The sequence below is a fragment of the Diorhabda carinulata genome, chromosome X, assembly GCF_026250575.1.
Source record: "Diorhabda carinulata isolate Delta chromosome X, icDioCari1.1, whole genome shotgun sequence".
NCBI classification, from domain to species: domain Eukaryota; kingdom Metazoa; phylum Arthropoda; class Insecta; order Coleoptera; family Chrysomelidae; genus Diorhabda; species Diorhabda carinulata.
Window position 1 is genome coordinate 9,764,708 of NC_079472.1, and position 26,385 is coordinate 9,791,092.

The 26,385-nt window shown below is 32.4% G+C and overlaps 1 protein-coding gene across 11 annotated transcripts in view; it reads right to left on the reverse strand.

The window, feature by feature from the left end:
• The window catches only part of LOC130901877 (calcium/calmodulin-dependent protein kinase type II alpha chain), a 172,215-nt gene that overhangs the window by 96,448 nt on the left and 49,382 nt on the right, over positions 1-26,385 (reverse strand). For 8 of the 11 annotated variants that reach the window (XM_057813533.1, XM_057813530.1, XM_057813525.1 and 5 more), the window contains exons 5-9: positions 22,618-22,756; positions 18,336-18,617; positions 15,077-15,199; positions 12,615-12,698; positions 12,516-12,558 (exon numbers count right to left, since the gene is read on the reverse strand). In XM_057813533.1, coding sequence (XP_057669516.1) covers positions 12,516-12,558; positions 12,615-12,698; positions 15,077-15,199; positions 18,336-18,617; positions 22,618-22,756 — 671 coding nt within the window. Of the gene's footprint in view, positions 1-12,506; positions 12,559-12,614; positions 12,699-15,076; positions 15,200-18,335; positions 18,618-22,617; positions 22,757-26,385 lie in introns of all 11 variants that reach the window. The other 3 variants (XM_057813532.1, XM_057813529.1, XM_057813527.1) reach the window with 1 other exon arrangement.

The following is a 26,385-nucleotide window of genomic DNA, read 5'->3' on the forward strand; positions in this document are numbered from 1 at the left end:
ATAAACATCCTTTGGTAAATATATGACCGGGTCAAAATCGCAGAACTGAAGCATAGGCTATAGATTGGGCACCCTCCAGATCTAACAATTCTACACTTTCTCTGGAGAATATATTGTAGAAAATTTGCAAAACGGGGACAGAAGCGAACTTTGTGCAATAATTCGATAGACTTGTGCAGAAATTACCCCTCAAAAACTTAGCGACATAAAAAAACATTCGTAAGTGCTAAGACAAATATAAGTAGATGGGGATTCGTGAGGGAACTGCAATCTATAAGTTCATAGTTAAGTAATTTGGTTCAGTCATTGAATATCCATCAAATATTGATAATTAAAACATTTAAATTCGTGATCAAAATCTCTCCACTTTTTCATTTATTGCAATATAATATCTATGTTGGTGAAGCTGAAATTCTTAAAAATATACCCCCTATTTTTTGTTCAGTGAATTAAGAATAAATGTCTCAAAGATTCCTGTTTTGTTGCGTAATTACAACGGTAATTACTAATTTTTATTAATTTCGTAATGAATGAGGTTTGACTTATACAAAAAAGTCGTTATCAATAAAGGTAATAGTATTCGAAATCTAAGATAGGAGCTGAAGTTTACCAAAAGAGCGATTCAGGAAGTATTTTCACAAGTAAATGATTTACATATGAAATACAAAAATGTTTTTTAATGAAAAGCACAATACGATACACAACAATTTTTATTTCTGTTATAAAATAAAGGAAATAAAGTTCTCTATTCACGTATTCAGCGAAGATATAAGCCTTTATCAATTTTTTTGTTTTTTTTTATCTGAAAAGGTTGAGGAAAATGTTTTTCACATTCACTACACTTATATATTCTGAAATTCAGTATAAAAATCAATTTTATTTAATCATAAGTACAATATACCCCCGGTGTGTCAAGATTTATCCAGAAATATTTTATATGAATTTTTATTTATTCTAATAATCGTAAATAATTTGCACCTTTATGGAAGTCGATTCCCTAAAGACCTTTATGTATTTGTAAAGAAATTAGGTTCGACAACTCTCATCGTGGAAAAAAATTCTACTATACCGATTTTTAATGTCTGATATAAATAAATTGTTACTCTTATCTTGGAATTAGTTTTTTACAATCTCTTCCTTTTCAGTTACAATAGGATGAGTTTCTTTAAATGAACTGGCAGAAATGTAGGACTATCGAATTTCTCTGTAAACTGTGAACTATAACTGCATTTTGAGATATGCATCTAAGGGTGTTTCAATATAGCGTAATATTTGAATTGCGCACCATGTTTAATGGTCATAATTTCATTGTGTGATTATGGCGTGGCAGATCGAAATTTTACAGTTTGGATTGAGTTAACATGGAGCATTACACTGTGGAACAAGGCGTCCTAATAATCAAAAATTATTAGTACTGGTTTGGTTGGTGATATGATACACACGATACGAGTTCGTAGAGAGAACAAAAAATTACGGCAGTTTGCGAGAGTGTGATAGAGACAACAGAGACGTCAATTCGACAGGCACTTTTCACCGAAATCTTACTAAATATTTACAGCTTCATACCTACAAAATTCAACTGACTCAACAACTTCTACCAGTAGACCATAAACAGCGAAGAGAATTCACCAATTGGATCCTTGCGTAACTGTCGTAATTTGATTCATCAGAAAAGATAACGCCCACAAAGGGTCATTGTATGGGGTGCATTATGGTCTGTGCTATCATAACTCAGTTTCTTGTACCTCATTTAGAAGCTATTGATCTTGATGACATGTGGTATCAGCAAGACGGTGCAATATGTCATACCGCCCGTGGAACATTGACGATCTTGCAAGAGTTTACTTCTGGTCGTGTTATTTCTCCATTTGATGACCATTTTTCTTCGAAAAAGAAGAAGGTAATGCAGTAACCGTGAATGGCGAACGTTATGCTATGATCTTGATGATATGTGCTATCAGCCTTATGTCATACCGTCCGTGAAACATTGACGATCTTGCACGAGTTTCCTTCTGGTCGTGTTATTTCTCGATTTGGTACCAGAATTGGCCTCCACGCTCTTGAGATTTAACACCTCGAATGCTAATTAGCTTGCAACCAAACCTAACATAACCTAACCAAAATTTTGTCTAAAGGGTGCGCATATGCCAATAACGCCGTGGAAACCATTTAGAAGATATTTTGTTTCATATATAATTTCCAAATGTATATTTTCAATCAATAAATATTTCAATATTTTATTACAGAAAACCATGTTTCATTGAACACTGAAAAATTGCGCCTATATTAAAACACCACTTATTTTATTCAAAAGAACTGAAGTACCTGCATCAGTTTCATCATAAGATATTGATTTTTTCTTTTTACAATAAATGTTTCATGTTACGCAACTTTTGTTTGTTGCAGTATTTAGAAATATTAACAATATTTATCAATCTTTCGCCTGTTCCGTAACACTGAATCACAAACTTTGGTCTCTGTTTAAGTCTAATAAAGTAGCATTTGACAATACTTCACATGCCGCCGTCAAAAGAGCATTAGATGCGAGAGGAGTGGATAGGACAACCTCCAGATGGATGGCACAACTACTATCTACTAGAACAGTAGAAACGAAAGTAGAGCAAGACAGAATTTCAATCACTGCAAACAAGAGATGCCCACAAAGGACAGTCGCGTCCCCATTTATGTAGAGCTTAGTAGTAGACGAACTCTTATACGGGTTGACGGAGCTTGGCATACACTGTCAAGGATATGCAGACGACATAGTCATCTACGCAAAAGAATGCTTTGAGAATACACTTTGTGACAGAGTTCAAAGAGGACTCATCTATACAAAAAGGTGGTATCGATCGGTGGGGCTAAACGTCAATCCGAAAAAGACCTAAATTCCTTTACTAGGAAGAAAAAACTCAACACAAGTCCATGAAGCTAGACGGGCAAGATATCGAGTGGAAACAGAGGGGGGATATCTGGGACTCACACTAGACAATAAACTTCTCTGGAACAAACATGAAAAAGAGATAATCACGAAAGCCACCAAAGACCTGATGGTGTGCAGAAACTTTACAGGGAGGAATTTGGATTTCAACCCAAAGATTCTACGGCGGATGTAAATGGCAATTGTGAGATCAATAATCAGATATTGGGCAGTGGTTGGGGGTACTAGAACTATTCTGAATACCACAGACAATCCCTTCATGGGACCTCAATTATAGGGACAACTTACAAGGGCTGAGACAGCTGTGAAACTATAACCAGAGTATTCTCAATTTATCAACATAAGTAAGAACAATCTATGAATACTAACAGGAGTTCTTTTGGGGCACTGTCGCCTCAACAAACACCTGAAGACGCTAGACGTAGCAGATATTGCGGCGTGCAAGTTTTGATGCACAGAGGACGAAACCTCTAACCACATTCTCTCAAAGTGTGAAACTCCAAGTCACTACACCTGGAAGCGTATGAAATAGAAGACACAGTAGGACAAGACACCATTTCTCTGGCAATTGAAGCCATCCCACATTCTAGACTTTTTACAAGGAATGAGATTCATGGATCAGCTTTAAACACAGGGTTCTCTAGTATTGCAGCAAAGAAGGGAGACACAATAGATCCTTTGAGTCGTAGTGTATACGAGACCCCAAATTATACATACATATTTACATACATACATACAATATTATTCTTCGATTGTGGAATAAATATATCAATTACAACTGACCTATGATTTTGAAGTTTAGTATAGGGATCTAAATGTCGATTCTAAACGACTTGCATAATTTTTTCTTGTATTTGCCAAATATTACTCTAGAGAAAAATACGTCCTACAAAACTTCTAATTTTCTTTAATCAAGCAGAAATAAATGCAAATTTACGCAGAGATTTTTTTACATTTTTCATACAAATCTCTGTTATCAACTGATCTAGTCCCATCTGACTTCTACTTATTCACTTATCTCAAAAATATGTTTCGGTGAAAAAGACTTAGATCAGGTTACAGGAAGCAACTTTGAAGCTCAAATATAATTTTATATTGATCAATTAAGTCAAATGTGGGGAAGATATCTAGAAACTGATTACCCAAGCTGTAGATGAGCTGCAAATTTTTCTGCTTGCATTTGTTGAATTTGTTACAATTAGCTTTCTGGTACATTGACAATTCAGCTCAATCATTTTAGGTTAATGATTTTTGTGACCATTTCAATAGAAACTTTAATTTCATATTTTATAACAGAAATATGACCAAATCTACATGAAGTCTACTGAAATGGGCTACTTATTTATTTAAATTCCAAATAAGCGTCAGCCTTGTTAATCTCGATCTCTACCATACTATAGTAAACTATAAATACTGTAAAATATTGAAAAACACTTATCAGCCCAATAACGAAAAATTAAGGTATTTACCTCTTACTTTTGGATAGTAAATTTGAAAATAAAAAGTAATTATTAAATTATGTATATTTAGAAATAATAAATAATGATATACAGAGTGGGCTTTTAATGTGACAACGGTCAATACTCCGTTATTAATATCCAGAAGAGTTATAAACAAGAATTGTAAGTAACATAATTATTATTTGAAAAATATGACAATATCTACAGAGTGACTCATAGCTGGGAAACAAAGCAAACACGTTTTTGGTAAAGCAAATGATTATCTATTTTACATACAATATGAATATTGTTGAGTTTTCAAATTTACTGTAATCGAAATCATGGGCGAACATTTCTATACAGGAAGAATTAAAAAATAAACTTATGACTTTCTTTGCTTTTTACATAATCCTGCATTTTTGTTTTAATTGCATTTGAAATGTTACATTTTTGATTACTTTTTCCTATAACTAAATTCATTATTATATTGCATAAACAATTCTAAATTATGAAACTATAAATTAGTTTAGCACTCTAGAATAATCTGATTTCAACAATATTTTCATTACATTATTGTATAGGAAGTTTTCATAATAATCAAGTTAAACTTCAGTTGGGATACCGATATATTCCTCTAGTCATATAATTAACTGTTCAAGTAATTTCTTTGTTCGAAAACTGTGGTTGTTGGAGAAATTATAAGAAATAGTTGAAACCAGAATATATCAATAGCGGTATCCTAAACGAAGGCACAGAAGTACACGAACGTTGGAGAGATTATTGGAATACTTGGTTCGTACTTAATGAATGGCATATGGAAAATACAGAAAAATAACAATCGTTACCACCAAAGGCAAAAAGTATGTAGTACTACTCTACGTTACAGATATCATCTGCATTCGAATTATATGCAATTACACCAAGACGTGAATGGGCTGCTAGACCATCGCCTTATATAATAACACCGCCTTTACTTCAGCTTCGGTAACATATTAGGACAGGACCGGTTATATCGATGAGCGAGTTCGTAAGCAATCTGCCAGACCACGTAATTGAGTCACATTTCTTTAACGGTCCCGTCAATGGTGCTTTCTATATCTTGTTATATACCACTATTATTTAAAAACATTCCGCTCAATATTAGTAGAGGTAAGAGAGTTCTATCCCACTCTCAGCAGTTCTAAAACAGTTCTGAAAACATATGTGAGAGTCCTAACACATTCTAGTAGTAGTAGTAGAGATCAAAATGCTTTCCATCGCAACGTTCGGAGGCGGCTAAATGTGTGTTATTAGCGTATCAGTAGTTATTAATATTCGGATATGAATGTCTAGCAAGAGCATGAAACAACAGCGAATAAAATGACAGAGTTATATTTATTTATATTGATTAACAATGCATTACTAAAATGTAGAAAAAATTAAGAATATTTCCAAATTTGGGATAGGATGTTATACACGGATATTAGTCCATGATTTCTGTTTCAACTACTGAACAATATTCGTCAATTTGTTGTGCAAAAAGAATAATCACCTATTTACTAGTTATTCATATATTGCTTATTTCGTAGTAATTTCGATATAAAAATATTCATATCTTGCTTTATGACACAGCTACAACCCCTTTAAATATCGGTATATTTTTCATTTTGTCTATAAGTTATGTCAATAACTTCTTCGGATAATTTCCATAATAACGTATTTATTGAACGAAGGCGCAATAAAAACTTACCCTGTATATAGATCAAAAACAGTAGGATTCTAAAAATATATCGTACCAAATTTTGAAAAGTCATCAACAGAACGCAATGCTTTATCGAACGTTTGATATTTACTCCGGGGAATCAACATCAGCTTTTCCCGATAAGGAATATTTGGTCCCATTTTGACCTATTGGCCAACGATCATTTTTCTAAATTCTCTAATAAATTCCACTAGAGCTTGCGACGAAGTACAGCAGAGAATCTCATATAAATAGCTTTAGAAAAACTTTTCGTCCCCTCTTTTTATGAAAATAGTCAAACTATTAGAAAATTTGTTTACTTCTGATAATCCAAAATAGTGGCTGCGCAAACTTATTTTATGAATATATTTTTTCATTACATGAATTATTTTGAGATGAGGTTCACTGTAATCGACAGAGAAAGAGTTATAGTTTATCAAATAATTTAAACAAAATTTTCAAAATTTCATTCACATATTTTTGAACTACAAAGAACCTTCAAGTTCGTTCATAATTTTTCATTGAAAAATTAATGTTGGCTTCCATTAGGAATTATAAAACGATAGGTCTTTAAAAAACCAAACAATTCGGAAAATATTTTTTTAAAACGATTATTAGAAGCCGGGTTAATGAAAGTCGAATTCCTCGAGGTACTGATAAGCATTCAAAAATATGTGAATATTATCTCCCAATTGTTAATATTCATGAAATAAGGAGCGATTGCAGTAAATGTATATAAATCAATTTATAAGGTCGCAATTTTGAAAATTGGGAAACACCAACTTATCTAGAAAAATTTTCTATATGATTCTGTATGTTATTTTGAATAAATTTGACGCATAAATAAAAATAAATTTTCAAGTTGTTCAACAACATTGGGAAAATTAAGGGATTAAAATTTTTTCGAAATCTACTTATATAATATTATAGGGTACGGTATTTCCTAGAGTATTAATGCCAGCAGTTTTTTGCAGGCAAAAAAAAATTCAGCGTAAAAGTCTTGATTCTCTAGTGCGCAAAGCTCTACCTTCAACTGCAAGCTCCAGCTGAATTTATTAAAGAATTTAAGATAACAATTGTCGTTTCCGCTTAGTAACAATATATGCCATATTTGGAAAAGTTAATGATTGTTTCCTAGCTTCCCTGAACTAATTTTTCAAATCATTAACCGATGCTAATACAGGAAAACTACCCCTAACTTTAGAAAACTGAACATACGAGTTTAAGTGTCGTACATGCCAAAAAGTATAATATTAGATAATTATGTGTATTACTTTTATATTTCTGGAAACTGTTTGGGCAGAACGGAGAACTTTTGCTCAATTTGTAGTCCCTCATGCTATATCATATGCTTGTGGTTCGTATAGGAAGACAGTTGGACAGATTTCTTACTCGAAATATTATATCTATTAACCTATGGATCTGGCCAATAGAGAAGGTAGTGATAAATATGTCACTAGTGAGTGTCACTAATACCGTTGTATACCTCTTTTGAATTTCTGAGTAATATTGTTGAGCTTCTTTGTATCTGCACATACTGAAATATCGTCGATGTAGCCAATTTGGAAGACAATTCGAAATCATGAGTCCGGTTCGCAACATAGTGTTTATATATTCCAATATGATTAAGTAAAATAACAATTTACATTTTTTAAACTAGAGACATCAGTTCATCGGAATAATATTAGGAAGTCACTATCAATATAAGACTTTCAAACGACCGTTAAACCAAAGAAAAGCAAATTATGCAAAATTTCAAGCGTATTCTTAAGAAAATTGAATAATGGAGACAAAATTCTGTCTTGAAAAAGAAACTGTCAAGGACGATGAGTAAAGTTCGATGGCATAACGAATGATAGTCTAAGTTACGAACATTACCACTTTTATATTGGATATTATACATCAGACCACGGTCTCTAAATTTAAATCCCATCCAACTTGTGTGGGACACTGTTAAATTTGCACTTCTCTCCATAGACTCTTGCTTCTTATGTCAGAAAGTTAAAATTTCTGGAAACAATGAACATCGAACACCTTCCTTTGTCGATGCTAAGATTTGTACAGGGACCGCAAAGAATATACATTTTTCTGTGGGTGAAACAGAATGAACTAGAAAAGTAAATTGGACAGCAGAATTTCTATCAACTACTAAAAAAATGACAGATTTAATAGTAATATTACATACATCCCCCTAAGCTGAGTTTCACAATTTTCCTATGTCAATTTCAAGATTTTGTTCTATTTTGAAAAAGTATGTTCAATACTTCTTAGTAAAAACTATGTTAACTAGTGCTCTCTATGAGAGTCAGAGTAAAATCAAATTCATGGCATCCATCAGCCAAAACATATTTGTATGAAATATTTCATAACAATCTTGCCTGTAGTTTCTGCAAAAGCGTATAAATTTTTAATCTTCAATGCCCTTTATCTTGAATATGGCGAGGTTTTTTTACTAAGCAAATCCCAATTATTACTCAGTATTTAGCAGTCCTAGAGACAAGGTCACCTTTTGTTTGAAACACGAATGAACTGATATGTGAATGGAGTACCGATTTCCAAATTATATACAAAAAAAAACAAGCTGATTTACTATAATAGTTGTATTTAAAATGGGAAATATAATGTTGTATTTTATTAGGGGAATATTGTAAATAATGCCGAACGGTGATTTGTTTTATATTTTTTATTTGTATTATAGCCTTTACTACCAGAAGTGCTCCTTTTAACGCCTAGCTAATATCAATAAACGTTTTCAATATCTAATAAAAAATGAAGTCGCGTTACATTTTGAAACAAATATCGATAGGCAACGAAGCGCAAGAAAAGACAAAAAAGCTCAGTTAAATACAGTTCAGTTATGGAACTATTATAAAAACAAGTACAAAGAATACTTAAAACTAAGTAAATGTATAGGGTATAGTTATAAACTACGACAACAACAACAAACTTCTTAGTTTGATTTCAAATAACGAAGAGACGTAGTTCAAAAATGCCCCAGGAAAGGAAGAATTACAAATCGCATTTGCATTGAGGGAAGAAATGAGTATAACGATTAAATCTTCTTAGAAGGAACTGACTAGGTCTGTTCTCATTTATTAGAATTTGATAAGCCAAGTTTTATCAACAGTTTATTCATTATAAAGGCAGAGAAAATATTATTGTCAAACATAGTTTTTGGCTTAGTATAATAATTAATCATTTGCGGATCGATTATTATGAATTATTTCAATTTATACCATTTTCTATGAAAGAGTTACGTTCTGTTGTTATTTATAATCAAATTAATATTCCTATTGTTTATTGAACGAAATGTCGAAAATGGAACATTATTATCATAATTGTTAACCCAACAAAATTGTAAAGAGTGTTAACAAACGAAAAATAAATAATTACGAGAAATGAATTCGAAACAAAAATATATTAAACGTCATTAGTACGAGTTTATTTAATGTGAAATAATTATGAAAAAACCTCCTGAAGCAATGAACAAGTATGAAGAAGTAGAATAAAAGAAAAAACTAATTTTAAGTGTATAAACTAACTGAAGATTTTAAAAACTAAAAGTGTGTCTAAGTGTAGGGTGTGTTTTGATGTAGTACAAATAGTAGTTATTACAAAGATGATAAAATATATTATACAAAAAATTGTGATCAAAGCATATGGTTAGTAACCTAAAATTTTCTAATAAAACATCTTGTTACTGTTTGATAACAAGAGTATATGAAACATAAAATCAAACAGAATATTAAACATTTATTTATTATGAACAGGTTGAATGAAATAACACCACAATTACTCGGTCTGACGCGTGTTTCGATAACCAAGTTATCATTTTCATAGACCGACGGAAAACAAGTAACGGAGCAATTCGGAACAGCACAATAATGGACTCAAAATACAAAAAAGATCAATAGTAGTTTTAAAAAAATGGGAAAGCCGGCTTTAATAGCAAACTAAAATAAAAATTGGAAAATAATATTTTTAACGCTTCAAATAAGAGAATAGTGATCAATAAAAAATATCATTTTTATGTAGAAAATAGCACTAGCAGAAATCGTAGAAAAAAAATATTAAGTACACGGTCAGAATGCAGAAATTTTAACCTTGCCATTACAATAATGGGTCTATTTCTTTTTAGAAGTGAGATACAGAATGTTGAATCTCATCATTTTTGCTACCCGCGCTCTAAGTGCCACGCTTGCTGATTTTGAACCAAAAACATTCGCATGAACATTTTCCAGGCCTTATTGACGCGGTTTAAGCTAAATGAGTCGAATTGTTTGTGTCGTTTCTAATCTTTTGATGAAACCTAGATCTACTATTAAATTCTTGAAAGGAAAAAATAGTTAAAACAGTGATTGCGAACGGCCAACTTGCTCCGATAAAGGCCCGCAAAGTGTAGACGACTGTGGTGAAACAACAACAGGAAAGTATTATACATAATAGCTTAGTAAGGCAAAGGGAGAAATTGCAAAAAGCGACCACATTTGAAGAAAAAGAAAGGGCTTTCCCAACAGGCTGTTTTCTAACCTCAAACTGTCACTTGCATGAAAGAGATTTTCATCGGGCAGGGACATTATCGCACTGTGTGGCAAGTATTCAATATTACAACCTTCTAAATATCAGGGAAGGTGTTTTTTGGTAATTCCAGTTTGGAGATGCTATTGTGCAATCACGACCCCGGATGGTGACATAATAATTGAGACTATTTCCACATTTTCGCTGTGCCACATCTGTTTAATCTCAATTGATGTTCCTGCACACTTGGTTATGCCGGTGTAGATAATGGTGATTGTTGTTTTTCGTCATCATTGTTCGTGTCAACCTCTGAATACCCTCTAGCTCTGTTTTTCCAACGTCCACTTCAGGATTCCAAAAGAATACGTTAAAACAGGCGTGGCATAGGTGTTAAGTGCCTGGACTGTCTAAGTTGCCTGCATTTAATTCGGACTTCTTAAGTGACTTCACTCTTTGGGTGTATTGATCCTAGATTCTAGCTTTTGCCTGCTTGCTTTTCCATCGCCTGTACGATATCTCCGTTACGAAGTTGCACATTTCCATTAATGACAATGGCTTTCTCGATATGTAGAGTCTTGCACTTAGACAGTCCCAAGTCCATATGTATATTAGTGGAGAATCGAGAAAATGATTTATTTTTATCATTGAGCATGGTAGATAAGGGCTTCATTGCAAGGCAGAACCGCAACAAACTCAAGGAATCGCTCTGGTATATTCCCCTAAGAATGGGTATTTTGTCAATGTTGAGGAAGTTTGGACCGATTTGAAGATGTAGGTTCGTTCGCCAACCCTTCATCGTTGTTGAAAGCTTGTAGTTGAGTGAACTTTGTGAATCTGCAACACCTCCAATGCTTTCTTGTAATCCACGAAAGCAGTGTGTATACTACGGTGATCTCTCTTTGCTTGCCGAAGTATCACAGAGTCCAGGATAATTTGTTCTTTGGACCTTTGGTTATCTCTTCAGCAACATTTCTGTTCCTCTGCTAATATGTTTCCTCGAGTTTCTTATAAATTCTGTACAAGCTGTAAGTATCTTATATAAAGTGGGTAGGCACGTGATAGTGGGTGTGGAACCCAGTGCTAAAAATGTTGGGATATTTCAAATACTTATGTATTCATCGTCTGGGACTGAAATTATGGTCAAAAACAATATAAATAAGACGATGAATATATAAGTATTCCTTGCCACGTTCTCAATAAAAAACTACTCATAATATAGCTGGCAAAGACTTCTTTATAATTCTACAATTCATATATATTCAACAAAATTAGGAGACGATCCAAGTTATTTGTGTTATGAGGCAGTCTAAATTTTAGTAGCACACCGTATATAATCGGTTGGTCCTATTTTTTGTTTGACACGTGAATAAGACAATTTCAACAGAAGGAGAATTTGGTTCATTACCAGCCTTAGACTTAAGTATTTTCTAAAGTGGAATTTGCAACTATTTTACTTTTCCCTTAATAAGGTGCTGTAATAATAAATTGCTTGAGTTGAAATAAAACATTTTGATATGTTTTCGAATGGCTATACCCAAATACTTGCTTTCAATTATTTTTAAAACAAAAAATTAGTTTAAAAAAATATTATATCCGATTATTGTTCTCTTCAATACGCAGCTTTGTTACAAATTAACACATTTATGGCATATACAATTTCTTAAATAGAAGGTATAATTTTAAATTTTTGTTACATCTTTTGGAAGGTCTGTTTTTTCTATTCTAGCATGTTATCGTTCTTAACTTTATTGCAAAAATTAACAATACAAATAATAATAAGGCCATACAATTATGAAAATTTAATTTAATGTATAATTAGAAAATTCTGTAAAATCACAATTTTTTGTAATTAGCTAAACGCATATTAGATAGAACAATTTATGAAAACTACTTAACTTACTTGAAAAATTGCGAGTAGCCAGCATAGTAGTAAGGATAGCACCCTATAATTTATTAATGGACCGATTAATATTTATAAAACGTGTGTAAATTCATTTACCTTGAGTTTACGTCGAGCATTGAATTTCTTGAGACAATCGACCGTTTCTTGTCGGTGAACAACAGAAGCAACACGTTCCCTTTGCTGAAAAACAAAAAAATCTATTCAGTTTTTTTGAATTACTTGATTATAACATTAATACATTGTACTTTTTTAAATAGAAATATTTATTAACATACAATTATTAGCTACTGATACTGATAAAAAATGCGATAACAGGCAGTTCATACCTGGTAATATAAACTCAAAATGAAATGCTAATCGGGAGAATTATGTGAAACAATTGAGGGGATAATGTTGTAATGAAAACTTTACATCTAGTGTCATAGAAATGGCAAAAGTTCACAAAGGATATACTAAACTATTAGTAAACCACAAATTGCTACTTTGGTCGAACACAGACTGTCAAAATGCAATCAGAACATATATATCGTCTTTCAATAAGTTTAAACGGAATAATACAGCTGAAAATTCAATTGAATGTGAAAAACAAAGAGCTCAAGCAAGATATATTACGAAAAAGAGTAAACAAGAACGATGGACTAAATTCGAATCTACACTAACATCCTTAGTTTCGCAAAACATCCGGAAGATGTCTGGATTAAAATGACCTCCAAGAATTTCATTTTTAGCTATATATAACACCCTATACATAATATCAGGTGAAATAGGATAAATATTAGCCTTACAATATATAACATACATAACTCTAATAATTTAAACGGAAGGGATATTAAAAGATTCTAGTGAAACAAGAACAAATCCTATCAATTGCACTTTCAGCGAGATAGAATTTTATGAAGCTCTGATATCATACAAATATACTGCTCGTGATCAAATACCTATAGTATTCCTACAAAAACTCTTAGATACCATCAAAAATTACCTATTAAAACTATGCCATTACATTTGGATTAAAAAAGTCTTCTCTTTAAGCTGGCGTGAAACCGTGATAACTCCAATTTTGGAACCTAATAAAACGAGAACCAAAACTATGCAAAATCATGGAAGAAAGTATCAATCGTAGTCTACTCGGGTACTGGAACCGAATATTTTATTGACACCAGAACAAAGTGAATTTTGCCAAAATATATGCACAGCTAATGATATGATTGAACTAAAATCCAAATTAGCAAATGATTAGCCAATAATTAATAATGAATAGCAGTGTTTATTGATATCTCCAAAGCATAGGACATGGTTAGAAGTTCCAACATATTCTCAAAATTACACTAGTGGGACCTGAGAGGAAACATTCTATACTTCATTAACAATTTCCTCACAGATAGATACTTCCAAATAAAAATGGAGGCTTCTCTGTCAAAAAATCACAAAATAATAGGATTCCAAAATGGTATCCAATAAGCTCCATCCTATTTCTTATCGCTATCTCGATTGTACACCGTTGATTTGGTTCTATTTGGAAAAGGTAATAATATGCCCACTACTTAAACGATATACAAACCACACTTGACAAATCAAGTAACTGATCTATCAACGGATCACAGAAAATATATACAAGGAAAACTCATATTAATCGTAATCCCAGAAAACGAAAAAGCGAACCAACGTGCCTAATTGTGCAATTGTGCGCGAAGTGATAGTAATGATTTTAACTCGACCATTAGAACAGGAATTCAGTGCAATTGGCAAAGGGAGTGGAACAGATCGCTGTCAGTATTGAAATATATCAAACCATGCGGTCAGCCATGGAAAAACAGTTCCAAAAATTGTACGAACCAAATAAGAATCGATAGCGTAAGGCTAAAGTGAGACACTCCTATCTATTGAATCGAGAGTGTCCACCAATATGTGAAAGTTGTAATCAGAAATGAGAAAAATTTATTCTTGAACTGTCAAAAGTATGAAAATGAAAGACTACTTAACAACTATCCAAACAATATAATCTCCCTACTAAAAGAAAATTGTGCAAACAATTGCAAACAAAATTAATTATCTAAAAGGCAATCAATCATCAATTACAAACTGTAAACTAACATCTCGCTAATAACATTTGAAGTTGATGCGACAATAAATACGTTGAAAGAAAAATTATTCGATTAGTGAACTCATTGTAATACTCAGTTTGCTTAGCCAATGAAAAATCCAAATTTTGATTCCTTCAGATTTTCCAAGACATTCTCTGAAGATAGTAATAATCGCATATCGTGAAAATATTCCATTATTACTAAGAAAGAACGACATGAGAATAGATTAAAGATAATAGAACAGTTTATAACTAATTCTTTACTGTAAAATTTAAAAATAATCACTACTAAATTAAGCGATATTTTTTTCTAAATTGTTCTTATCAGCAGCCGTACCATGTGAGAAAACTTTATAAGACCATGTTTATAAACAGATTTTTAAAAGTGACAAATATCTGGTATAAAGAACGTTTCCAAAAAAAAATACCGACGTATTAGAGCTATTTCGTTATAGATTAAATATACAAAACTTACGCATATCCATGGGTGTTTCAGAGCTTCTGCAGCCGTAATTCTTTTCGCTGGATTCACTGTCAACATTTGATTAATGAGATTCTTCGCTTCCGGCGTCACAGTATCCCATTCTGGACTCGGATACTGGAACGTAAAAAACATTTTTTGAACTACTGAAAGTAAATTAACATAGTATATTTAAATCTTTACTTCTAAGACGTTTTTATATATTTGTTTTTTGATAAATCGTCTTGAGTTTAGGTCTCCTTTATAGAGCATTAGTTTCAGTAGACCTATTCCGGTCCTTATCAAAATATGATTTGACAAAGATAAATTGAATAATTATATCAATCAATAGATCACCTATAACATGAATATAATAAAAATCTGTTCTAACGACAAAAAAATATTTTTTCTCCGTTATTTCTACGACACAGGTCGTAACCTATTATAACCTATTCTTTTACTAGTAAAATAATGAACGCTTATTATTATACTAGTGACAAAATAATGAGAGCCGATAGCAACGTCTTATTGTGGGCGTTGTAACTAAGTAGGCATTTTATTTTTATTTAATTTGATGTTTGTGAGTTTTGAAAAGTGTATTGTCAAAACATCCCAAGAAGAATTTCACTGTATTATTTTTACGCTCGAAAAAAAATTGGTATATGTCACTCGGAGTAGAAGACCCATTATATGTTCCCACTTTGCTAACGCCTCGATAGTGTAAGAATCTGAGCTCAACAAAAATGACAGCCTTCTACTTCTAGTAATATAATGTGCTATTTCCTTAATCGTTGCATTTCAAACATATCTACCAACCATCAATTAAACTATTAAAATAGAACTGATCTTTCTCTCTTATGTTTATGAACTATTTCTAGGATCAAAGGCTATCTACAGATACATACGTGCCTTGGTAAAACGGGAAACTTGGCTGCTTAAGCAATAAGGTGAGAAAGCAATTTAAAAATTCAAGTAATACTTGCAATTGAACACATTATAGAATAGCCCTACTAAACTATGACAAGGAAGTCACAGGAACTGACAACAAGTCTAGATCAAGTTCTTAAGACTAACTTTCTCGGTTCAGATATCAAAAAAAAATTATTAGAATAGATTCAATAATCCGAATAGTGGACGATTGACAGTTCCAAGCCCTACAAATTTCCTGGCAGAGATGGCATTTTTTCAGCTCTGCTACAGAAAGGTTTCGAAGTTGTGAAGGAACATTCAAATAAGCAATTCAAAGCAAGCCTGATTTTAGGCTACATATCCAAAATATGGACACTGACGAAATTAGTGTTCATACAAACAACGGAAAGAAGACCTAAGTTTTACCGCCCCATCAGCCTCACTTCATTTTTCTCAGAAACTATGGAGAAAGCCGCAAATTATTCCCAGAAGTGCAGCACTCGCTCATAGTCCACTTTACTCAAAACAGTTCGCTTGTGAAAAAGCAAATTTATGAGATCCCCCACTTAAAGACAGAAAATAAATGGAAACACATCTACTATCACTACAGTGAAGAGCTTTTCGCAAGGAATCTTATCACCACTACTGAAATCACTGGGAAAAGAAGTTAATGAGATAAATGAAACATTTCTTAAAAATGGTCTATTTAATCAGAACATTGGGAGAAGGTTTTCTTATCAAAAACAGATATTAATCTATTACTTATAATAGATTTAAAAAGTTCGCCATCATTATCCAATTTCGCGTTGGAAGAATTTCTCCGTGGAGATTTTTGATATCGTTACTCCATCAGCCTATGTACTACCTTTACTATTGATATCCACTGCATCATCTTGTTTCTTCCGCAATCATATTTTAGCCATTGGAAGGTTATGGCAATATATCCTGAATGTCATAGGCAAACTGGTTGAATTTCTTCCTCTTACAATTATGTTAATCGTTTTGATTTTGTTGGAATAACTTGAGAATCTAGTTGGTCATTTATCAAATTTCCGGACTTTTCGTTAATCATAAACGAGATCTTGAGTCTTATTTGGAAAATGAATGGAAATTCCCAATAGAAAACATGTTGAAGAATATACTAATAGAAAAGGTTAAGAGAAATGTATGAAAGTCGTAAAAAGGAACAGTATGAAATCTTGGACCATCGGAAGAAATAAAAAACGGAAATTGATGAAAATCGTCAAAAGGTTAAAAAAATAATAATCAACTATAAGTTTAACCATCTAGAAGAACAGAAATTAAGGAATTCTGAGAACCTGTCAATGAGAAAACTGAAGCAGCACAATACATAAAAAAAATGAAGTGTCTGGAGAGTGTCAGAATGAAAAGGAATTTAATAATATAGTTGAGAGAATAAAAAAAACTAAGGATAAAATGGCTAGGACAAATGTAGAAAGCGAATGACAAAGTGGCTTTGCCAAAGCTATAGTGAGATATAGGATGTAGAGGAAGAAGGAGAAGGCTCAGATCAAAGTATTGAAAGACGTAGAGGAGGACTTAAGTAGATGGAAAGAAAGATCACTGATAGGACCCTCGATTGGATTAGAGTATACTGATATAATATATTTAAGAAGCTTTTGCTTCTTCTGCAGTTGAGAATATATAATTTTTCTTCTTCATGTGTCAATATATCTGACGTTGACGCGCCAAATATTGACAGCTCGATTTTCTTCATGTATAAGAAATGTACGATCTCTCGAATTCGCATAATCAAAATGAGTGTTGGCTAGAAAAACATGGATATAAACCATGACATTTATTAGAAAATCAATTTGAACATTTTTCATTTCATTTCATTTGTTGTTATGTAGCTATTTTATGTTAATATTTATTCAGTTATTGAGTTTGTTATTCCTAATAAATTATTCTAAAAGAAGTGTCACTATCATCCTTAACGGATTCAGAGTCGTCGCCTAAATTAATAACAGTGTCTATTATTGTGTCTTATGGTATTACGGTCAAATCTCAATAAATTATGAAGCTCAGAATTTTTTCTTCATTCTCCTCTTCAACTTCCAATTCTTCTTCCACCTGATGAATACAATCAAGCATGATATGAAGACTACTTTTAAAATATACTATAATCGGCGTACAACAATGCCTTGTTCCAGTTACAAAAGAAATATGGCAACTTTCTATAACCTCAGTCTTACCACATTAAAAAAAAGCTCCTTAAAGAATAAAAATTTGTTCAACCTTCCAGTTTCTTGAAAGTATTCACTTAATATGTAGGTAATTTAGCACAGAAACATTGAAATTAGACCAACAATCTTAAATACCTTATTTAAATAAATATACTTACGTCGTAAGCTCCGGCTTTGATTTGTGCGTACAACCGATGTTGATCTTCGTCCCAGAAGGGTGGATAACCTACAAGCAGTATATATAGAATAACACCACACGCCCATATGTCCACTGGTTTTCCGTATGGTTCCTTTTTCAACACCTCCGGTGACAGATATCCTGGCGTTCCTGCAAATCCAAACCACGCTTGTTGTTCGCCCTGAACTTCAATCGCTAAACCAAAATCTGCTAATTTTACCGCAGCGCCTTTCTGTTTGCTAGCTAATAATAAGTTTTCAGGCTGAAATATAAGGAAAAAATCTATCTATTATCATACTCTCACTTATAAATTATTTTTTTTTAAATTGCCTCATATCAAACTTTCCATAATATCTGATTATTCACAAACCGATGACTGCTGGTATTATCGCGAAAATGCCAATAATCGGAAAATTATTTTTGTTCCTGTCGAAACATCACAATTGTTATAAATATTTCTTTGTTCTAAAAAAAAATAATCTTGACGTTTCGACCTATTTCGGTCAGTATCAAAATATGATTTGCCTTGATAATTTGCATACTTATATTAATTAGAATATCACACACAAAATAAACGTTTATTTTTAACCTCATTAAATATTTTTTATAGAATAGAATATTTCTTAAATTGTTTAGCTCTTGTTTATCATTGATAGCTTCCTCGTTCCTATGTATGTGAATCATTCTGAAAATTGTCTTCTTATATTTGACATAGTTAATTAATACAAGTTACAATATGTACATATAAATGAATCCATGAATCAATAAGCTTGAGTCGATCCAAGTAGATTTCACTAAAAAAAACAAATAATAATAACAATTGTAATAAGCGACCAAATACTACCAAACGTGGAATATTATCTGAAAGCGAAAATATGGTTAGAAAGAAAATATAAAAAAATGGAATCAACTTGAGATATTATATCAGTCAATAAATCGTGTGACTGACACACAGATGGTGCCGCCATTGTCAAATCCATATGACGTTTATGAAGTACCAGCTTTAAAAATACTATGTGTAAAATATCATGACATTTCGATCAGTCAGAAAAAAGTGACAACCGTTTAAGTGAAGCTACTTTTGTTATTTTTAAAACAACTGCGTGAGTTAATTTATCATTGCTTCTTGATGCAAAAAAATACTGTACAAGCTCAGCAATAGGTTCAAAAGTATTATCCGGACTCTGCTCCATCGAAAAAAACCATTTGTTATTGGTTTATTGGATTTACACGTGGTCGTTCATACACCGATGATGGTGAATGTTCCGGTGGTCCAATTGAGGTGGTTACTTCAGAAAACATCAAAAGTTGGTTATATTTAATCGTAAATTGAAGATAGCTGAGGCCGTGAAGATATCAGAAGACAGTGTGTTTACAATTATGTATGAATATTTGACCATGACTGAGTGCTGCGTTCACTCACAGTCGAAAAAAAAACAACGTGATGATGATTCAATGAATAGTTTGGCCTTGTTAACACATAATAAATCAGATTTTTTGCGTCGGTATGTGACAATTGATGAAACATGGAAACATCACTTCACATCAACCAAAAAGATCATCATCTGAGTGGACTGCAGCCGGTGAACCACGGCCGAAGCATCCAAAAGGAGTCTGCTGGGAAGGTTACGGCCTCAGTATTTTGGATTGCGCATGGAATATTGTTCATCGACTATTTCCAAAACGGAGAGACAATCAATAGCGAATACTGCATGGAGTTGATATATCAATTAAGGAAAAATGTCCTAATATGTCGAAGAAAAAACCACTGTTTCACCAAGACACCGAATAGTCCAGTTCTGGCCCCCCAGTGACTACTGGCGATTCGTTAATCTCAAAAATGTGCTCACAGGTAAGAAATGCAGCTTAATTGAAGAACCAATTGCTGAAACTGAAGCTTATTTCGATGCAAAAGACAAATCCTTCTATAAGCACGGCATCGAGAAGTTAGAAAAGCCTTGGAACAGATGGCTTACTAGCGGAAATCTCTTTCCAGAGACAGAAGGCTTTATAATGGCTATCCAGTTATTAACAAGAATAACTCTAGAAGAAAAATCTTTTTAGGGATCTGAACACTCAATCCGACAAATGTAGAAAGTGTCAATAAACATCAGAGACCACTCAACATATAATAGCGACTATCTACACCGAGATAATTAAGTGTGCAACATCATCCACCAGAAACTGGTCAATAAGTTAGGTATACTCAGTACTTTTACAAGTACAAGCCGCAGACGGTGCTTCAAAATGACGATTTCAGACTCTACTGCGATAGATCAATTATCCAGCGACCAGCGTTATACCTAAGACCCTGAACTATAGCATCGCCAAACTGGGATTACCAAAAAACTCCTTCGCCGATATCCAGAAGACTGTAATATTGAATACTTGCCACAGAGTGCGCAAGTTTATTATGTGAACCGAATCTAATCCTTTTGATACTTTGTATCCGGAATAGGTAAATAATATTGGCTCTGAGCTGAGTAGTGCGTAAGTCTTTCGCATAATAATAATAATTATTATAATTATAACATTGATAGTTTTCCTAGTCAACCGATTAATATAAAACCTTCACCACAGTAACGTCATAATTATCTGACCAATGCACAGGTGTTTGGTTCGAAGAAAAACGTAAAAAAAAGCAACAACCATATTTCACATCTGAGGAATAAAACGATTATGATGATATGATGATAAAAATGAAGAAATGGAAGATAATTTTGAAAATTTTCTCGAATCCATATAATGAAATCGACAATCCTAAATTGAAACTTTTTATCGATACGGGCAGTAATAAATCTTTGTTTAGACCCGTTATTTCTGAAAAGTATCACTCTAAAGTTGATATAAAAACTTCATTAGTAAGTAGGACAATACGATTTCAGGCAGAGATCCCTAATTTTAAAGAATTCAATTATAATGTTACAATATATTTCATATTATATATTTATTTAACTGATGTAAAAAAGATAAGAGAAAAAATAACATAAAAAATTATAGTCAATATAATACAAATAGAGCGGTACCAAAAACAGATATTAGAAAATTGATCTGAACAGACCATATGAATTCAGAAGAAAAAAGTAATAAAATCAAATTATGTAAGAAATTTTCTGATGTTTTCTAAAACCGGGTGATCCATTAACGTTTACTTCAACAATAGAACATTCAATTAAAACGACAGACGAAATTCCAGTACACGTAAAGTAAAGTAAAGATACCCATATATTCAGAAAAAGGAAGTTCTAGGACAAGTTTACGAAATGATAGAATAATAATTATTTTCCATGGAGAACACCGTTTTATATCTGTAACTAAGTGGTTTAAATTCATGCTGAGTGCTTAAATGAGGTTCGGATGCGTTGGGAAGAATGAAATCCGGATCTGTGAGATCATGGTTTTCCGTATCATCTTCAGTTCATTCGTTCGTGTGGATGAGGTATTTGAGGTGACCTGGTTTCTATATATATATATATATATATAATTATAGTTCTTTTTTTACGAGTGTTGGGCCCTGTAGTTTTATTTGCATAAAAATAAGAAGAATTTTTTGATACTTCATGATTCCTTATTACAGTTCTATTTTTTTTAACGTATTGATGACCTCTTAGTCTATTTTCTAAATACTGAGATGTCTGCCCTATGTAGACAACTTCACAATTAGTACAAGGCTCTTGATATATAATATTACTTCTTTTGTTTTTGGTATTTTAGATTTTAATTTAGTGAAATATTTGGATAAAGTATTATGTCCATTATGACTTATACTAATATCATATTTATTGAAATAATTCGATAATTTTTGGAAAAGTCCTTGTACATATCGTGAGGAAAAATGTTTTATGTTTTGATGTTTCGGATTCGAATTCAGGATCTGATAGTTGGATAGATCTATTAGCCAAACTTATTATCACTGATGTTTTTTGTGACTTGAATTTTTTATTTATGTTTTCGATTTGATTCTTTGATATAGTAGTAATGCAATCATCTACATATCGGAAAAAGAATGGAATATTTAAATCAAGTTTGCTCAGAACACTTTTTTTCAAATCTTCAATTAATAATTGTGCTATAACACTTGAAATGGAAGCTCCCATAGCACATCCATCAATTTGTTTGTATATTTCATTTTCATTTTTGAAATATGTTGTTGTAAGTGTAAGTTCTTTAGCTTTTATAAATTCGTTTTGAGGTATTTCTGTATATTATTTAATTAATTATAAATAAATAAGAGAATCATTACAATAATAAATATCTCTTACCTTAAGATCTCTATGAACTACACCATTTTGGTGACAATGGTTGACTGATTCTAATATTTGTTGTATACAATGCGAAGCATCAGCTTCTGAATAAAATTCTCTGGCCACTATATCTTCAAATAATTCACCACCGGTAACCCTGCAACAACAAAAGGTAATTGACGTTAAATAAATCATTTTAAACTTTCAACCATTACGTACAATCCAGAACAAAATCAATGAAGTCCTATATTAACATAAATGGATGATGAAATAGATGACAAACTTTAAGTATCTGTAGAAAGATGGATCTGCAATCACATGTTGGATTAATTTGTTTCGACAAATGGAGTAAACCATGAACAAGGGGGCATTAAATCTATTTGAAAGTGTTGTAAATGTCCTTTCTCAGTCAAATGAATGCATTCGGTAAACATGTTGAAGCTCTTGAATTTAGATCCATGCGAAAAAATAATTATTTTAAGGGATGTTGATAAAATCTATTGAATCTGGTTTTATCACATAAACTTTCTTGATGAATAATGCAGGGATACAAATTCTTTGTATCGCGATCATAACGGGTGCACCATCTACAGTAAATAAGAAAATATCCAGTCCCCGTTTCTCATAATGTTTGTCGAATTGTGATAGTATATCTCTTCTTGTCTTCTGGTTCCTTCGAATGGTAACAGACGTTTGTTTCATGAATTGACAGGTCTTCCCTTTTCCTGTTTCCTTATAATACATCTTTAGATTTTTTTCGTTGGTATGAATGACTACGGTCATATATTCGACATTATTTTGGAGTTTGATTCAGTCTGTGGTTATCATTCTATTTGTAGATGACTATTATTCCTTACTCATTTCTAGCGACATAAAATATAATACAGCATGGATGCTGCTTTGTCGAAAAAGTATATTTGAGCGGCTCACTTATTTAGGTTAACATTTCACGGAGACCATCGGGGGGACTTGAGACACAAAGCAGAAAATTTCTGTCCCGCTTGACATTAAAAAATATCAGCACACTCAGAAAAGCAACAGTACTACATTATATCAATTTAAGCAATTCATAAATTCATTTCCACCTTCTCAGATTAGACTTCTCAAGAGAACTAACCTCGACCGCAATAAGGCTTTGGTCATTGTTTACTGGCGTCTACTCTCCGAACCCCTATTTCTCCATCCAAGACCAAATCTATAGACGAATGCGTTTTGTGCGTTTCAAAATCTCTTTCCAAAATTTTCCTGTGAATTTTTGTTACTAAGAAAATATTCTTGGCAATCAAAGGAACATGTTTTATTTAGCATCTATCAGTTTTTCTAATAACACAAGCTTTCATCAAAATAGTTCCTTTTGCAAAAGTTTTTGTAACATTTGTCACTCAATGATCTTCATTGAAAGACTCAAAGTTTTATGTTACAAATATAATTGCACCATTGTCAACGTACCAATGATCATAACAAATTAGAAGTTTGATTCAATATTATTTGATAATTTTTCGGTGCTATTTTCTTTGGTTGAGGTACTACATTTCATTTCGAACACTGTCTTACTTGGTGACAATAATTGCAATGTAGTCTGCAATTTTTCTACTAAAACGTCCAGATTATTGTCTTTTTTATTTAATGTTTTTCCAAAAAAACACAGTCGACATATGGAATTTTCTACTGCCATAATTGGAAAGCTCGTTTGGAATGAAAAATAATCCGCTGGTGAAATTTGTAGTATTTTGCAGCAATTCTTATAGTTATTTTATCATAAATGATAACCGCCGATGGTGTCTTGTCATTTCTAAATTGAGGTTTGTCCTGAACAGCAATTCTTGAGTTGAACTACAAATATTTATATTCATATAATCTGACTCCAATAGTTATATCAATCTATAGACACGAATATCAAAATATTTTCATACATTATTGACAGTAGAGGTGACGATAGGTTTTATTCCTACCAAGTGAGGAAAATATGCGTTTCCTTTGGTTGATAGTATGATGCCCGACGCAAAGTGGAGAAAGCGCATTTTCTTATGGAGGTACGTATACAGTTTTTAGGTATCAATTATGAGTAGCTCAAATTTTTATTATTGTACTGTCACTACCTATTGTGAAGTCGGTTTTCTTTCAAGGAAAATCGTCCGAAAATAAAATGACGTGTATGTAAATGAACTATTCAAGTAATGAAAACGACGTCATGAATATATATTCATGCGATCATTAATTCATTATTTTAAAATTAATGAATTTAAGAACAGTTTGCCAGCATAAAATATACCTTACAAGATATGCATTTTATCTACAAAATTATTCACACAAAATGGAAAGAAGATTTTCATTCAAGAAAAATTCTGGTTTTGAAATACCTACATCTAAATACCAAATCATATTTTTCGCAGCTATTATTAGTTAAAAAATAATTGATTACGACGACCTTGAAAACAACATACCTCATCAAGTGAATTTCTCTATAGGCGCAATAATAAATTCTGCTCTATGACCTGATAACATTCCATCAATTTTTCTCGAGAATCTTTCGTATACTGTCAAATCATATTTTCTCCAAATATTCAATCCAATCAAGACAAAATATATGTTCCCGTATACATCGTTATAGGCAATCGTCATACCAATACCAAAGGCAAACTGCCCAAGAGCTGAATCAAAACAAAATACTTCTATGGACATGAGAAAACAGAAGCCTTATATTAAAATAAGCATAAGGTTTAGAGCAGTATAGTATCCGAAATCCTTTATACATATTACAAAAGCCTTCCCCACAACCTAGCACCATAGCATTATCAAATCTCTTCATTCATGGAGCACTAAAGGAAACCTCGGGAAATTCCTAGATTTTTTTAATCGTTTCATTCGTGTACGAGTCTATAAAAATACTTATCACTCCAACGTCAAAATAACAAACTAACGGAACTCCTCAAGAATAGGTCATAAGTATAACACTTTCTGATATATTTAACCAACACTCGAAACTAGTCAAACCTAGGGTATATAATGGCCATTCTGAAACAATTCCCCAAAAAACTTTGAACCAACGTCAAAAAAACTGGTCCAAAGTAACGGGCAATTGTCAACCGAGAAGACTAAAACTTAACAACAATCATCATTATTTTAGGAGTACCACATACCGCACGTCAAAAACACTATGAAAACACAAGAAAACCCTAGGGATCTATCAATACTATTCGCTCACAAATAGACTACGGCTCTATAGTATATGCGACTTCTTAGAAAAGTACTCTAAACCAACTAGAAAACATTCGAAACACAGCACTAAGAATAGTAACAGGAGTAACACTGCAGACACATTTTGAATTCCTTCCCATACGGGTCTTCAAGGAAACTGACCACAACGCTTGATAGGCAGTACGTGCAAACTAAAAATGGGGCGCAGAGGGTTACTTTCTGTATTAAATTAAAATTATATATAATGCAGGTACATTTCAAGGTAACGAACTTTTTTTAGGAAATTTCTTCCTCTTTAAGTATTCTTTTTCAAAAATATTTATACTTTACTATAAACGAAAAAACCGCTAGGAATGAATCTAAAACTGAATTTATGAAGATCAGAAGAGTGGAAGAAATAAAAGGAAAAAAAATCAAGGAGGACGTCTAAAGTTAATATGAGACACAACGAAGAATACACCAAACAATTACCATGTCACATGCAAAGAATGATAAATTCCTGAATTGATGAAAAGGTAGTAAGTATCATAGTAGACATTTTCAAAATAATAAAAAAGAAATGCGTGGAATTAATATGGGATACAACAA